General features: G+C 51.9%; 1 protein-coding gene across 1 annotated transcript in view; it reads right to left on the bottom strand.

The window, feature by feature from the left end:
- KIAA0556 (KIAA0556 ortholog) overlaps positions 1-14,828 on the bottom strand; it is a 229,590-nt gene that overhangs the window by 140,259 nt on the left and 74,503 nt on the right. The window contains exon 6 of the mRNA XM_010837427.1: positions 3,914-4,045. Coding sequence (XP_010835729.1) covers positions 3,914-4,045 — 132 coding nt within the window. The remainder of the gene's footprint in view (positions 1-3,913; positions 4,046-14,828) is intronic.

Below are 14,828 nucleotides of genomic sequence, written 5' to 3'. Positions count from 1 at the left end.
AGTCATGTACCTACCTATTCACAGTAATAGTCTCCAGGGCAGTGGGATTATGAGAGGACTTTTATTTTTCTTTGTATCATTTTGAATTTTTAATGTTGATCATGCATTATCAGGGGGAAAAGGATAACTTAATCATAGAAAACAATATGTACTTTCATTCCTGGTCCTTAAATGGAGCCAAAAGCATTTGGATGGAGACTTATTAACTGTTGCAACACATACCCCAAAGAGAGCCAACGTGACCCGGATCGGGCACTTAAGCAGAACTCTATGGAAAGAAAACGAGGTGCCCTCCTTCCCCTGGAGTTGTTAAGCTGCTCAAAACCCTACAATGGCTCCTCCTCTGACTCATAGCAGAATCGCTCAATCTTGAGCACAGCTCTCAAAGCCCAGTGTCCTCTGAGCCTTGACTCTGTCTCTGGCCTAACCCCCTCCTCCTCGCCCCCTTGCGGGCTCAGCTCCGGCCACACCAGCCTCTGTGCTGTCTTCCCTCCTGGGGCCTCTGTGCCTGCTGCCCGCTGTGTGTGGAGGCTCTGCTCCACCTCCCCACTGGCTGTCTTCCTTGAGGCCCCTGGTCAAACAGCACCTCATCAAGGGCAAGCCCCCTCCTCCCACGTAACATGGCAACCTCTGCCCACTTCCTCCAGCTCCTCACTCTGCCCTACTGTTAAAAAGTGTTAGTTGCTAAGCTATGTCCGACTCTTTGTGACCCCCATGGACTAGCCCGCCAGGCTCCTCTGTCCTTGGAACTTTCCAGGCAAGAATACTGGAGTGGGTTGCCATTCCCTTCTCCAGGGGATCCTCCCAACCCAGTGATTGAACCCAGGTCTCCTGCATTGAAGGCAGATTCTTTACTGTCTGAGCCACTAGGGAAGCCCTACTCTGCCCAGTGGCATACTATATATGTGTCTGCTTTATCTCCAGGATCTAGATGGCGCCTCGGATGTGGTGGGGACCGTGGTACATGCAACACGCTCTTGTCTAAGGGGAGAGCTACCCCCCAGCTCCACGCATGTCATTAAAGAATGTGATTCCCAAATCTTTTGATTTTTCAAGAAAAGCCCTCAGTGCAGATTGACATGGAATCTCCTGATTCTTAAATGTCAGCTAGTAATTCACATCTTTCTAAAAAGCACAGTCAACGGGGGAGGGGGGTGGAGGCCAACAGAACATGCTTGCACATGCCCCATCTGTGAACTCAGAGCACCGAGAAATTGAAGTTCACTAAGGATCTGATGAAAGGCGAAAAGGCTGGTGTGTTTCAACAGTGAAGGTCAAATGAAAAGTACACACGCGGACAGCAATTCCTTTTGCTCCACTTCAGGCTGCGCTTGCAAACACTGTGAGGGAGACTGAGTATATTTAGCCAGGCGTTTCTTTTTTTTCTCTCCCTTTCTCTGTTCAGATCGCATCTCTTAAGGCTTCTGCCTTTGCTGAAAACTGGCGTGGCCATTTTACTCTTTCACTTAGGAGGAAAATAACTCCAAGGGGAAATTGACTGTGAAGCCTCACAGAGTGCCCCCTCAAGATGGGGAGAAAAAGGGAAGGAGGAAATACAATCAAGCACTCACGGTGGAAAAAATTAAGTGCAGGCGAGTGGGACGATGCTGCTCCAGAGCAGGCGCACCCAGGAATGCTAATGGAGCTTAATAGCTTGTGAGGGACAGGCTGCCTGGCGTTGCAGGGAGCTTGGGAGCTTGCAAAGGAAGGAATATATGTTCATTTAACGGGGTAGCGGTGGCGGTGGGGGGTACCAAATGGCCAAAGGAGGAGAGAGGATTAACATGCTTGAAGGCCACGCAGGCATTCTGAGACGGGGCGGGGCTGGGGCTGTGACAGACTGAGCTTGGCTTCAAACCAGCCTCCCCAATGAAGGGAAGCTGAAGGCTGTTAGCACAGACTCCTCCTGAGCAGGGAACCTTTAGGTGATTCAAAAGCGTGTGTGTGTGTGTTGTGTGTGTTGTGCGGGAGGTGGGTGTTGAAGGCAACAAAGTCCACAGTTTTGCCCGCTGCAAAAATCCCATTTCTATGGACTGTTTACGGAGACAAGGTCATTGGGTCCTTCCATAGAAAATAACATTTTTTTTTTTTAATCCAGGAAGAACAAAAATTTCTGAACAATTATCGTTCAGATTTTCTGCAGCTGGAATGTGAAACAAAGTGATCCCTTGCTCCTTAATTGTCCTTCCTTGACGAGCAAAGAAGGGAAGACCAACATGCAACGGTGATCAGAGGAATGTTTCCAGGGTGACATTCCTGTCTCCTTTGTGAGTCATTTTCATTCTAGAGAAGCAGGTTTCAGGTACAGAAGCGGCGGGCGGAAGGAAGAGGCTGTCCTGGGGAGGCTGTGGAATCTGCAGCTTGGGTCACAATCTCATTCTCAGCAAATGGGGCAGGACTGGCTCAGCAGCTTGACTTTGCCTCCTCTCTAACATTCAGCTTGTACATAACCATGGCGATAATCTACACACTCATCCTAATTACAAAATCAGTGCCCTTGAGATAAAACCCCATCCTCCATCCCCACCCCCACCCTGGTCTCTGTGCACACTGGCCGGTTGGCCCCCCTGCTCCTCCGACCTCATCACCTCCTGACTCCCCTTTGCTCACATCATGCCTGCATCGTGCGCCTTGAACAAACCCAGCCTCAGGTCCCCTGTGCCTGCTGTTCCCCTGGCCTGGAATGCTTTTCCCCAGCCGACTCTGTCTTACCCATCAAGTTTCAGCTGAAATGTCACACCTGAGAGAAGCATTCCTTCCCTTTCTATCATCTAATGTTCCCTCTTGCCCACACTGTCCCATCTCCCCTTTCTGGTCCCCCCTCCCCGAACACATTATTTATTTCTTGATTTTCTTCTTTTTTTAAATTTTGTATTTCACTTTTAATTTTTACTTTGCATGTCTTGAAAGGTTTCTGAGTTTTTGATTTTATTCTTTACTGTCTATCTCTCCCTCTGGAACATAAGTTGCTTAAGAATAGGAGCCTTGTCAGTTTTGTTCTTTTCTGTGTCTCTGATGCCCAGGATTGAGCTTTATGCTCAAAAGTGGGTACGCAACAAATGCATGGTGAAAGGGAGACTGGGATTTACTGTCACAATTCCAAGGATTTCAGAAATGAAATGACAATTGGAGGCATGGAAGGGAAACACTGCAGGGGTCAACCTTGTCAGCTGCTGCATGGCCTGGGACTCTGCGCTACAGCTACACACGGGCCTCTGGGTGTTTCCATGTGTGTGGTTCTGCTGGCCTGGGTGGTGGGGGTGGCAGAGGGTTGGATATTCACAATATTTAACAGCAGGTGCATGCATACAGGGTTTCCCAGGTGGCTCTAGGAATAAAGAAACTGCCTGCCAATGCAGGAGATGCAAGAGACATGGGTTTGATCCCTAGGTCAGGAAGATCCCCTGGAGAAAGGTATAGAAATTCAGTCCAGTATTCATGCCTGGAGAATCCCAAGGACAGAGGAGCCTGACGGGCTACAGTGCATAGGATTACAAAGAGTTGGACACGACTGAAGTGACTTAGCACGCACGCATACAGGTGCAGACAGGTTATCAGCTCGGCTTACCTCCCTCCCCTCCAGCTTTTAGGAACCAGGTAAATGCCACTCCCTCCAGGAAGCCTTCCCAGATCCTCTCCCTCCTGGTCCCCGTATGCCCTGCCCCACTTCTCAGCTCCCTCTTTTGGTAGAGGGATTGTATGTCGGTGCCTCTTTTAGGTCAGACACCAGCCTTGCTGATCTCTGGATGTGGGCTCCCAGCAGAGCATCTAGCATGAGGTTTGTATGCTCATTAAAGTGCAGAAAATAAGTGCAAGAGGGAAGGAAGGCAGGCTCTTGTGAAGGAAGGAAGGAAATAAGGAACTGTTAGCACCCCTGAGAACTGCTCTAGCCCCGAACTGAAGCCAGTCCTACCTGTGGACGGTCCCCAGAAGCATCCTTCACCTTGACAGTCACACCCCCACATGGCTCAGAGTCTTCAGAATAGTCCGGAGGAGGCTGGATGTGGAGCCGCGGGCCAGCTTCCGTTCTGATCTGCACAGATTTCTAAGCACAAAAAGCCAGACCGTTTCAGATATGGTGAAACAAACTCCTTGAGTCCTCCGAGGGGTGAGCGTGGTAGGGACTCAGTCGTGGTAGGTGGTCAGGGTCAGGGTGCACCTTACTGGGCATCACCCTGGACAGGCTGGCTGGATAGGTTGAACCACTCCTATTCAAGTCTTCACTGGTTCTTACGCCCCAAGTGTATGCAGTAGAATTTTTTAGTAATTTTTTGCTTGGACATGGCAGTAGAATTTTAGTAGGTGTTCAGCTTCCCCAAATGGGCTCTGTGATCTAAGTTTGGGAAAGCCCGAGTCTGGGACCAGGACTTCCCAGGGCCTTTAATAGGCCCCCTCATCCCCTCCTCCACACACAATGGGGACAATCCTAAAAATACTGGGTTGGCCAAAAAGTTTATTTGGGTCTTTCCATCACATCTTACAGAAGAACTTGAATGAACTGTTTGGCTAATCCAGTAAAATACAGATGAAACAGATGGCAAACTTTTGAGGCCGTGGAAGCTGTGTGGTGGGACCCCATCCTCCTAGCATCCCTTGAGTCACTCTTTGGGAAACCCACCCCTTGAACGTCCCCTGAACGTCCATTTCCCCTCCCTTTCTTGTATTGCATTTCCAGGTGTGCACGTGATGCTCCCAGCGTTCCCTGTGACTGGGGTGGGGAACAGGTGAGCGCGTTCTGGCCTGAGTGCTGTGGGGGTGAGGGGGACTGTGTGTATCTTCAAGGTTGTGCCCACCCTTGCCCTGACCCCCTTTCCTGCCAGCTGGAGTGAGGAGGTGATGGCAAGCTGCTGAGCGTGGTGGGGAGGGGACAGCCTGTGGAGGAGGCTAAAGTGACGAAAGAGGCTGTGCCTGGCCTCCTCTGCCACTTCTTGGAGCAAGGTGACGGCCCACCACTAACCTTTGCTGGAGACACCAACTGTCACGCTGTTGAAGCCAGAGTTACTTGGGTCCCCTTGCTTTCGCAGCCAGACTTGTACCCCAAATAGTATACCTGGCATGTGAAGGTCTCTACGACCCGGCCCCAACCTCTTTCTCCTACGCTGATTCCCACACATACACTCACGCACCTGATACCTGAGCCAGGCATAACTGTTTCCTGGCCCCTGAGTATCAGGAGCTTTGTCAGCCTAGCAACCCATCCAGTGGATAGTAGGGCTGCACTACTCGCCCTACATGGCACCAAGTAAGGGGGCCAGACTTCCTCCTCAAGGGTACATTTCATCCACCGTGAACCCAGGAGCAAGCTGCCCGGCTAGGCAAGGAAAGAAAGTGTCACTGGATCAGCGCTCTGACTCCCAACGTTGGCTGTGCTGGACTTGTTGGACAAGACTGGGGCCAGCGGAGGGCGAGGGGCGAGTCAGGTGTCCAGAGAGCAAAATCTAAGGGATGCCTCCTATTGGTGAGGCTGTGCATGTGCACAAATCCGGGAGCCAGGGCCTCTTTAAACATCACTCTGAGACTGTGATGGGCTTATGCGTTTCCCTCGTGGCTCAGTAGTAAAGAATCACCTGCCAATGCAGGATACCCGGGTTCGATCCCTGGGTTGGGAAGAGCCCCTGGAGAAGGGAATTGGCAACCCACTCCAGTATTCTTGCTTGGGAAATCCCGTAGACAGAGGAGCCTGGTGGACTACAGTCCATGGGGCCGCAAAAGAGTCAGACACGACTGAGCGACTAAACAACGAAGCCACCGCCTGAGGGTCAGGAGAGGTCCCCCAAGCCCCGCGTACTGGATCTACTTCCCAGCCGAGGCACAGTCAACAGTGATTCAGAGCTTGCATTTCCCGATGCCCTAGCTTTAGAAAACTCCACTCCCCAGGATAAGATGCAGCTTCCCCTCAAGCATAGTAAATCGTGTCGTTATCTTGATAATGAAGATCGTGAGCCTTGTTGCCCTGCAGGACTCGCGGTGGTCAGGACGGAAGTCCTTTCTGAGCCGCATCTACACTGCCTGTGCCCACCACCCCGCCACCATCACACTGGACACTAAGTCACTTAATGAAGAGTGGGCGCCACTCCATCAGCTTCAGGGGCCTGTGTTCCTTTAGTTCTCACAGCTACTCCAGGGGGAAACCGAGGCACAAGGCTGTAAGCCATGTGGTCAGTGTCCCACAGCTAGGAGGCCCCAGAGCCTATATCTGAATCCCAGCAGTGTGGCTCCAGGGGCCTTACTGGAAACCAGGGATGGGCCAGTTTCCTATAAAGAGTAAATATTTAAAGGCTTTGCCAGCCCTGCAGTCTCTGCTATAGTATTCATTCCATTGTTTTATTGTAGCTCAAAGCAGCCTTGCCTAAATAAATGCATGCATGCATGCTAAGTCGCTTCAGTCGTGTCTGTCTCTTTGCAACTCCATGGACTGTAGCCTGCCAGGCTTCTCTGTCCACCAGATTCTCCAGGCAAGGATACTAAAGTGGGTTGTCGTGCCCTCTCCACGGGATCTTCCGGACCCAGGGATTGAACCCGAGTCTCTTATGTCTCTTGCATTGGCAGGTGAGTTCTTTACCACTAGCACCACAAGATAAATAATAACACGTAATAATGGGCATGATTGTGTCCCCCAGGCACTTGATTTACAGAAACAGGCTGTGGGTGAATTCGGCTCCAAGGCTGTAGTTTGCTGCCTGACCCCAGTTCTGAACCTCCACGCTGTATTGCCCCCAACAGGCACGTGAAGAAGAAATGTGTCCAGGCTGGGTTAGAGTAGCCTTTGGGGAGATCAGAGAGGGATTCAAGACTTTCCTGAGACTATTTAACACTAAAGACACAGGAGCTGGGCCATAGATCATTCCAGGAAAAGGCCTTGGAGAGACAGTGTAAGAGGCAGAAAAGGCAGGTAGGGAGCTCCCCAACGGAGAATAGGCAGGAGGCAGAAACGCAGAAGGAAGGGGCCCTGGGACACGTTTTCTTTCACCGGCCGCCTGTCATGTGGTGACGCTCCCCAGACTCCAAGTGCACCTGGCTGTTTCCAGAATGGCAACTTCCACCCATCTTCTGTTTGACCATCAACCTTGTTGCCCTGGGCTCTGGCTCCCCGTGGGGTATCACTGCCTCCCAGGCTTTATCAACGCACTTTAGAGCATTTGCTGGCACCAGCAGTGGGGTCCGTGGAGAGTGGGTGCCACGGAATCCATAGAACTGGGGCTTCCAGGCCAGGAAGCTCCTGGGGGCTTCCCTGCCCCAGGTCAGGGTGAAGCTGTGAAGCCTTTGAAGTCCGTGGCTGGGATGGGTTTTCCACCATGTGCCCCTCCCTCTTTCCCAGGAATCATTCAATAATGTTCAAATGCTGGGAAGAAACAGTACGAGAGAGGAGGAGGGAGGGAGGACCACTGGGCACGGGGGCCCTGCCTGGGGAGCAGCCTGGCCCCTCCGTGCGTGTCTATTCCTTTATCTGGAAACGGAGGCCTGGGACAAGAGTCTTGCTACTCCACGTGTGATCCAGGGCCCAGTAGCATTGGCTTCTCCAGTAAATTGGTGAGAAATACAAAGTTTCAAGCCCCATCTCAGATGCAGGAATCAGAACCTGCGTTTTAACAAGACCCCAGGTGGTTTAAACACACATTCAGTGGAAGAAGTGTAAGATCAGAAAGTCTCTGAGGCTTGGCAGTAGGCACTGTTGCTTCTGCCTGTCCAGTATGCAGTCCCCTGTACGCTGGTAAAAGTACCCTGGTTTCCTTTTGGGAAATCCTCCCCCTCCCCACCCCTAATCCAAGCATTCATATGGAACTGCATCCAGGGGTGGAGGGAGCGCATGACCCTGGCCTGGCCAGTCTGAGCATTAGATCCCGCTGGCCCTTATGTTTGAGTGATAGTTTTAGGGGAGTCAAAGAGATGCAACAGCAGATGACAGAATGTGAGTTGGGGGCTGCTTGCTGGTGGCCATTGTGGTTCTGCCAGGACAACATGGAAAAGAGCAGAGTTGGATGATGGTGAACGAGTCCTGCTACAGTGTCTGAGCACCTGGATCCAGCCATGTCTGAAGTGGGAATTTCCCACAAGCAAGTGAGAGAGCTGGGCTCAGTGCAGCTCTACTGGCTTGATCTTAATTATAAATATAAGAAAGCACTCCAGTTCACGGGGAAGAGTCCGTGTGTGTGTCTCTGTCCCACAGTCTTCCCTCCTCCCTCCAAGGAGCTTAGCACAACTACTTGCCTCATCAAGGTATGACAGGTTTGCAACAGCGCATTAAGGAACTTAATCAGCAAGTCCTTACCAAGTGCTAACTGCATATCAAGGTTCTGGAAGCATGAGGATGGGGAAAAAAAAATGTAAACCAATGCCCTGGCCTCAAGGAACCCACTCAGCACATATAACGGAAAAATGTGTTTATGAAGCAACATGTGACAAAATTAATGTGGTCCAGAAAGAGCTTCTAAATGCTGAGTGGGTGCTGGAGAGAGAAATAAATAGTCCTTCCATCTGGCCGGCTCTCCCGCCCCGGCCCCAGGAGGTGCCTCTGCCACCACGGAGAGGAGGTGGTGAGCAGCCCCACCCACACGAGGACGCCCACCTGCTGCCGCCGAGGAGCCAGCCCCTGGGTGCACCAGCCCGCTCCCTGCCTCCCACCTTCACATCCTTGCAAAGATGATGCCCGAGGTTCTGGCTGGCTCCCCGCTTTACCCAGAGTGGGCGTTTTTGAGCAGCTGCTCTCTCCTGCCTACTTGCAAGCACCCAGATCTGGTAGTCCCTTGCACTATCAACCATATCCTGGAACAGGGTTCAGAAGCCCTAAACACCCTGAAGTGAAAGTGAAAGTGTTAGTCACTGAGTCGGGTCTGACTCTGCGATACCATGGACTGTAGCCCGCCAGGTTCCTCTGTCCATGAACTTCTCCAGGCAAAAACACTGGACTGGGGAGCCGTTCCCTTCTCCAAGAGATCTGCCTGACCCAGGGGTCGAAGCCAGTTCTCCTGCATTGCAGGTGGATTCTTTACTGTCTGAGCCACCAGGGAAGCCCCTAAACATGCCTAAACACCCACAAACCAGTTTGCCAGCCCAAGGGCAGCTTGTTTTGTACTCAGCCACACTCAGCCCAGTGTCATGCCCAGAGTTTTTGTGTATCACCAGCCTTCTAGTACAGTATTCTAAGAGGTGTGCATTTACGCTTATCATCACTTAGGGAAAAAAAACGAGAGCAAAGCTGAGAGGTGACCTGGATGGGTGCACAGGTTGTGCACTATGTAAATGGCTCCCTCTAGGGGCGGGAGAGCTCCGAAGATACCGACAGAGACAGCTTTGGGTTGGGGTGGGGAATAAATTGATCTTATTTGATACGGTTTTCCTGGATCTGTCTGATCTCTTACAACTAACAGTGCTCGTGCTCTGACAGTCTGTGTCGAGCAAGGTCACTGTAAAGCTGATGCTTTATGGGTTGTTTCATTTATTGTTCTCACTGCAGGGGTTTTCAAAACTCAGGGGGAAAAGAAAAAACAAAGGGAAGGGTCCCCCACGCTTCACATTTTCACTCGTGAGTTTTCCTAGAGGTGCTTAAGCTGCCCGACCCCCAACAGGAAACTGGATATGGCAGCAGAGTGAGAACAAAACCTGTGCTTTAATAATTGCAATGAACTTGCTTTTCAGGCCTTTAAGGAAAGCCCACCCCACAGTAAATTGCTGGAAGGCCAATCCCTTCACCACCAATTTAATGCTAAGAGTCGATGACGTTCATCAAATCTGACAGCATTTTGGTAAACGACGGCTCTGTTGATTAGGCCGCTGTCCACCCAAGTATTACAAGGCTGAGGAAGCCATAAATCTTAATCCACTGATAGCAGCAGAAAGATCTAAGGCCGAAAAGTGGTGGGGGAAGAAAGGACAGCACCAACTAGAGCCATTTATCACCACCAGCCCGATCCATTGCGCGGGCGGCCGCTCAGAAGCCCAGCCCAGCACAGCCATCTGGGTCCCTGGTCCCTCCAGCACTGGAGAGTCGGGAAGGCGTTTTCAGGTGGAGCGGTCAGCCTCTTGGCCAGCGTATGGATGACTCTCTCACCTTCTGGCCTAGGGATCCTGGAGTCTGTGCACCTGCAGCCCCTTCCATCAGGGCAGCTCCACCCAAAAGTGCTTCCTAGTTGCTGAGCAAGACCCTAAGGAGGGAAGTCTTTTCTACAGAAAGTGGCATTGGGCTTGGTCAGTGGAAGGGTTACGTGTGCCTCAACAGAGTTTAAGGGGCTGCTCAGAGAAACCAGGGCTTCCCAGGTGGCTTGGTGGTAAAGAATCCACCTGCAGAGCAGGAAACGTGGGTCTGATTCCTGGATCGGGAAGATTCCCCCGGAGGAAGAAATGGCAACCCACTCCAGTATTCTTGCCTGGGAAATCCCACAGACAGAGGAGCCTGGTAGGCTACTGTCCATGGGGTCACAAAGAGTCAGACACGACTGAAGCAACTTAGCACACACGCTCGCAGAGAAACTGGCAAGGTGACAAGTCGGAGGGTACAGGGACGTGACGGGGAAGAAGTGGTGCTGGCTGGGAGGCCTGTACCGTGGGGTCCGCTGCGCACTGGGACCACTGTGCTCTCTGCTGACCCAGCCTGGGCCAGTGGGACTATAGCGAGGGACTGTGTGGCCCCACCTGTCCGTCCTGCTGGACACAGCGTACAAGAGAAACCTTGGGACTGGGACAAGGCTGTGGACCTGCTCCTGATGGGGTAGCTTTTGAGAACTGGCCACCAGGGGCCACCGGAAATTGTGCAGCCCTGATCACCACTCTGCCAGACCTCTGGATGATGGTACCCATCCAAAAGGGTGAAAAGAGAGAGACTGCCTTCCTCTGTATCCTCCACACTGCAAAATCTGTCCCCGCGTACTTTCCACCGTGGAGAAACTTTCTACTTAACCCCACTCCTTGGGGCCAAAGGAAGCCAATCCATTCCCTCCTGCTCCTGACAATCATAGAGCAGTTGGCAAATTGGGTCTGTTTACTGTCCTGCCTACAGCCTCCTCGACAAGAAGGTGGGGACCGAGTCCCTGTGCGGGGGACATCTCTAGGGCAGGTAGGCTTTGAATCATCTGACCTGGCTCCCACCTTCAGTCCCAGCTGACTGAGGCCTGAGTGGGTGTCTCATCAGGCTGAAGCAAGCCAGCCCATGACCCGAGAAACAAAAATGAAATTAGAGGGCTTCCCTGGTGGCTCAGGGGTAAAGAATTTGCCTGGCAATGCAGGAGACATGGGATCGATCCTTGGTCCCAGATGATCTCACATGCTGTGGAGCAGCTCAGCTCCTGCACCACAGCTACTGAGCCTGAGCTCTGGGACCCGGGGGGCTGCAGCTACTGAAGCCCGTGTGCCCTAGAGCCCAGGCTCCACAACAAGAGAAGCCGCCACGATGAGAAGCCTGTGCACCACAACCAGAGAGCAACCCCCCTCTCACTGTGACTAGAGGAAAGCCTACACAGCAGCAAAAACAACGCAGGCAAAAAAATAAATAAATAAATGAATAAAATTATTTTTTAAATAATAATTAAAAAAAAGAATGGAAAGATTCAGATGGTCTCTCTCTTGGAAAATTTCAACAAATGAATATGGAGGGAAGGAAAAACTGTGACCCAGAGAAGGCTGCAGTGAGAAGACGGAGCTGCGGGGAGGGAACCGCTGTGAGAGTGGGGGCTGGGGAAGGTTGGGGGAGAGAAAAGGCCTGTTAGGCTTATAGGGAGCCCTGTTTCAAAACCCCTTCCCCACCCCCAAGCCTGGCCCTTTAGGGCAACCTCCAGGGATGCTTCCCAAACAGGAGGCCAACACATAATTCTCCTGCTGAAAACCCTCCAGGAGAGTCCTCGCATTTAAAATGAAATCCAAACTCCTTCCTGGGGTTTTCTGACCTACTCTCATAGGTCCTCTGACCTATGACCTATGAGAGTAACTGACCCGACACTCACTTACTCCATCACCGTGAGCACCAGGAGAGCGGGCCTGGCCTGCCTCACTCATGCTCTGACTCCAGAACCCAAAAGTATCCAGTGAATGGTCCTCAAATGAATGGAGGACTGAATGAGTGTAAGAACATGCTGGAGGGAAAAGCTACCCTAGGCATCTCCCCCTTGGCTGATGACGACAGTCAGCGCCATTCACTGCCAGCTTCCTCTGTGCTGGGCACCACTGGGCGAGCTCAGTCATTCAAGCCTCATTAACTATCCGATGGGGAGGGTGCCATCACCAACCCTGCTTATAGAGGAGAAGACAGGCACAGAGAGGTTAAGCCATTTCTCCGGGACCGTTTAGCTAGTACGTGGTGCGGCTGAGGCTTGGAACCCAGGCTGCCGTCCCTGAGTCTGTGCTCTTAACACTTTGGACTTGGCTGTCCCCTTCCGCCAGATGCTCTTACCTGAAGAAGTGGACCGCTGATGGCTGCCTTATGGGCAGGCAACCCAGCCTGGGGGCTAGATCTTTCCATTTTCCCGGGGAATTAGGAATCAAGCTTTTTTAAAAAATACATAAAATTTTTTGAATTAAAGTGTTACCAAGTGACTAAGTCTCTTATAAATTGTGTGAGTCCCAAAACCATTATCTGGGGGACAAGTTGAGCCCACAGGCTTCAAGTGGTTAATTTTCAGAGTCTACCAGATTGGCCTTCCAGATGCTGGAGCACAGCTGTGGCATCTTCCTCCCAGGATGAGCTGTGCCCATGTCTTCACAGTCAGATCTTCCAGGGCAGGAACTGAGCCTGACTGGGGCATTTTGGGCACACTTGGCAGACTGCCCAGCCCATGGTAATACATGTTCATTAACTTAATGGATGACTTCCTTCATGAGTGGCTCCCAGTCCAATCGCCACTTCTGAAGACTCCTGTATTTGTCTCCATCTCTGAGGGGTGGTCCCCAAAGGACTGTGTGTGGGTGGAGCAGAGTGGATGGGATGGTGCCCCCCGCACCCATTTCACCCTCTTCTGGGGGTGCCTCTTGGCTCACTAGAGGCCGGAAAGCCAGACACTGCGTTTCCCAGCCTCCCTCTTAGCCAGGGTCTGGATGTGACATGGGTGTGGCTGACCCGGTGGCCTCGTGGAAGGCAGGCACAGCAGAGGTGAAGTGGAGACAAAGGGCACACACACGCCAGCTGCTTCTGTGCCAAGCACGTGGTAGAGGCCAGGAGTGTTTTCATTCACGTCCCACCCCGGCTGGGTGAGCTGTGGGCGAGGTCTTTCTTCCAAGTGTCTCACTAGCACACACAGGGTCGCTCGGAGGCCAACGGCTGTGGCACTGGCTTCCTGATTCCTCGATCACAGTTCAGGTAACACATTCTTTTACTTATTTACTTACTTATTTTTGGCTGTGCTGGTCTTTGTTGCTGCACACAGGCTTTCTCTAGTTGTGGCGAGCAGAGGCTACTCTCTTAGATGTGGTGTGTGTGGGCTTCTCGTGGCGGTGGCTCCTCTTGTTGCAGAGCAGGGGCTCCAGGGCACGTGGGCTTCAGTAGTCGTGGTTCCCTGGATCTTACAGCACAGGCTCAATGGCTGTGGCGCCCGGGCATAGTTGTTCCGCAGCATGTGAGATCTTCCGGGACCAGGAATAGAACCCATGTCCCCTGCACTGGCAGGCGGATCCTTGTACCACTAGGGAGGTCCCAGGTGACACATTCTTGAGGCTGATCCCCCATCTTCCCTCCTATGTCCTAGGTAACAGCTTTCCTGGCTGGCCCGTTTGAGAATACTGGGTATACCGCTCTTGGAGGCCTAGCTCAAGCTCATCTTCTTACCAGCCCAAGGATTTTGTAAGCACTCCCCCCATTCCCAGCCTTCCATTCATTTATGATTCAAATAGCCTGGGGGTCTCCCCTGTTAGGCACTGACTGACCCCTGACGGATTGGGTACAGAAGGACAATTACAGCCTTTGTGGCATCAGGAAGCCAGGGAATTAGCCATGATTAGGCCCTGTGAAGTGTGGGACCACAGGGAGAGACCAGGGAGGGATGCTAATTAATCTTAGGCCAAGTCTTTAAATTGCACAGACTCCGGGGCCAGCCATTAAGTCACCGTCTAAGACGCAAATAACGGCTCCTGATGATAGAAGGCACTCAAGACAGCTTGGAGAACTGTCTGAAGTGAGAAGTGGAGAAAGGCCTCATTAATGGGAAATTAATATTCATTGCTGGGGACAAAAGGAAGCCTCCAGGCTGTGTGACCCGAGGGCCTTGCTCATCAGCAGCGAGATGAGGCTTGGGAGTTAGGCTGGCAGGAACACTCCTGCCCATTTCATCCTAGATGTACAAAAGTACCTGCAGAGAACAGGCTGAGGGGCCAATCCTCAGCCACTGTCCTCCGTCAGCATCTGTGGGAGCAGGTCACCTTATTACCTCTCTGGGCCTCGATTTCGTTAGTGGCACAGTGAGAATACTCAGGTTCCTCTGGGGTTAGCAAAGATGGGTTAGCAAAGATTGTACTTTTAATAAAATTAAAAGTATTTGCCGTTCATGTTCACTTGTTTGTGTAAGGGTGCTCAGTCGTGTCCGACGCTTCGCAACCCCAAGGACAGCAGCCCACCAGCCTCCTCCGTCCATGGGATTTCCCAGGCGAGAAGACTGGAGCGGTTGCCATTTCCTTCTCCAGGGGATCTTCCCAACCCAGGGATCTAACTTGTGTCTCCTGCACTACAGGCAGATTCTTCACTGCTGAGACATCAGGGAAGCCCTAGTATTTACCACAGATCTGAACATATGCTAAATGTGGAGCCCTGGGTTACAGTTCATGGGGTCGCAAAGAGTCAGACACAACTGAGCGATTAAGCACAGCAGGGCGCATACCAAGATCACAGGTGAGAAGCAGGATAGCACTGAAAC

Source organism: Bison bison, unplaced genomic scaffold, assembly GCF_000754665.1.
Source record: "Bison bison bison isolate TAMUID 2011002044 unplaced genomic scaffold, Bison_UMD1.0 scf7180017864072, whole genome shotgun sequence".
NCBI classification, from domain to species: domain Eukaryota; kingdom Metazoa; phylum Chordata; class Mammalia; order Artiodactyla; family Bovidae; genus Bison; species Bison bison.
This window is presented reverse-complemented; position numbering and strand designations above follow the sequence as displayed.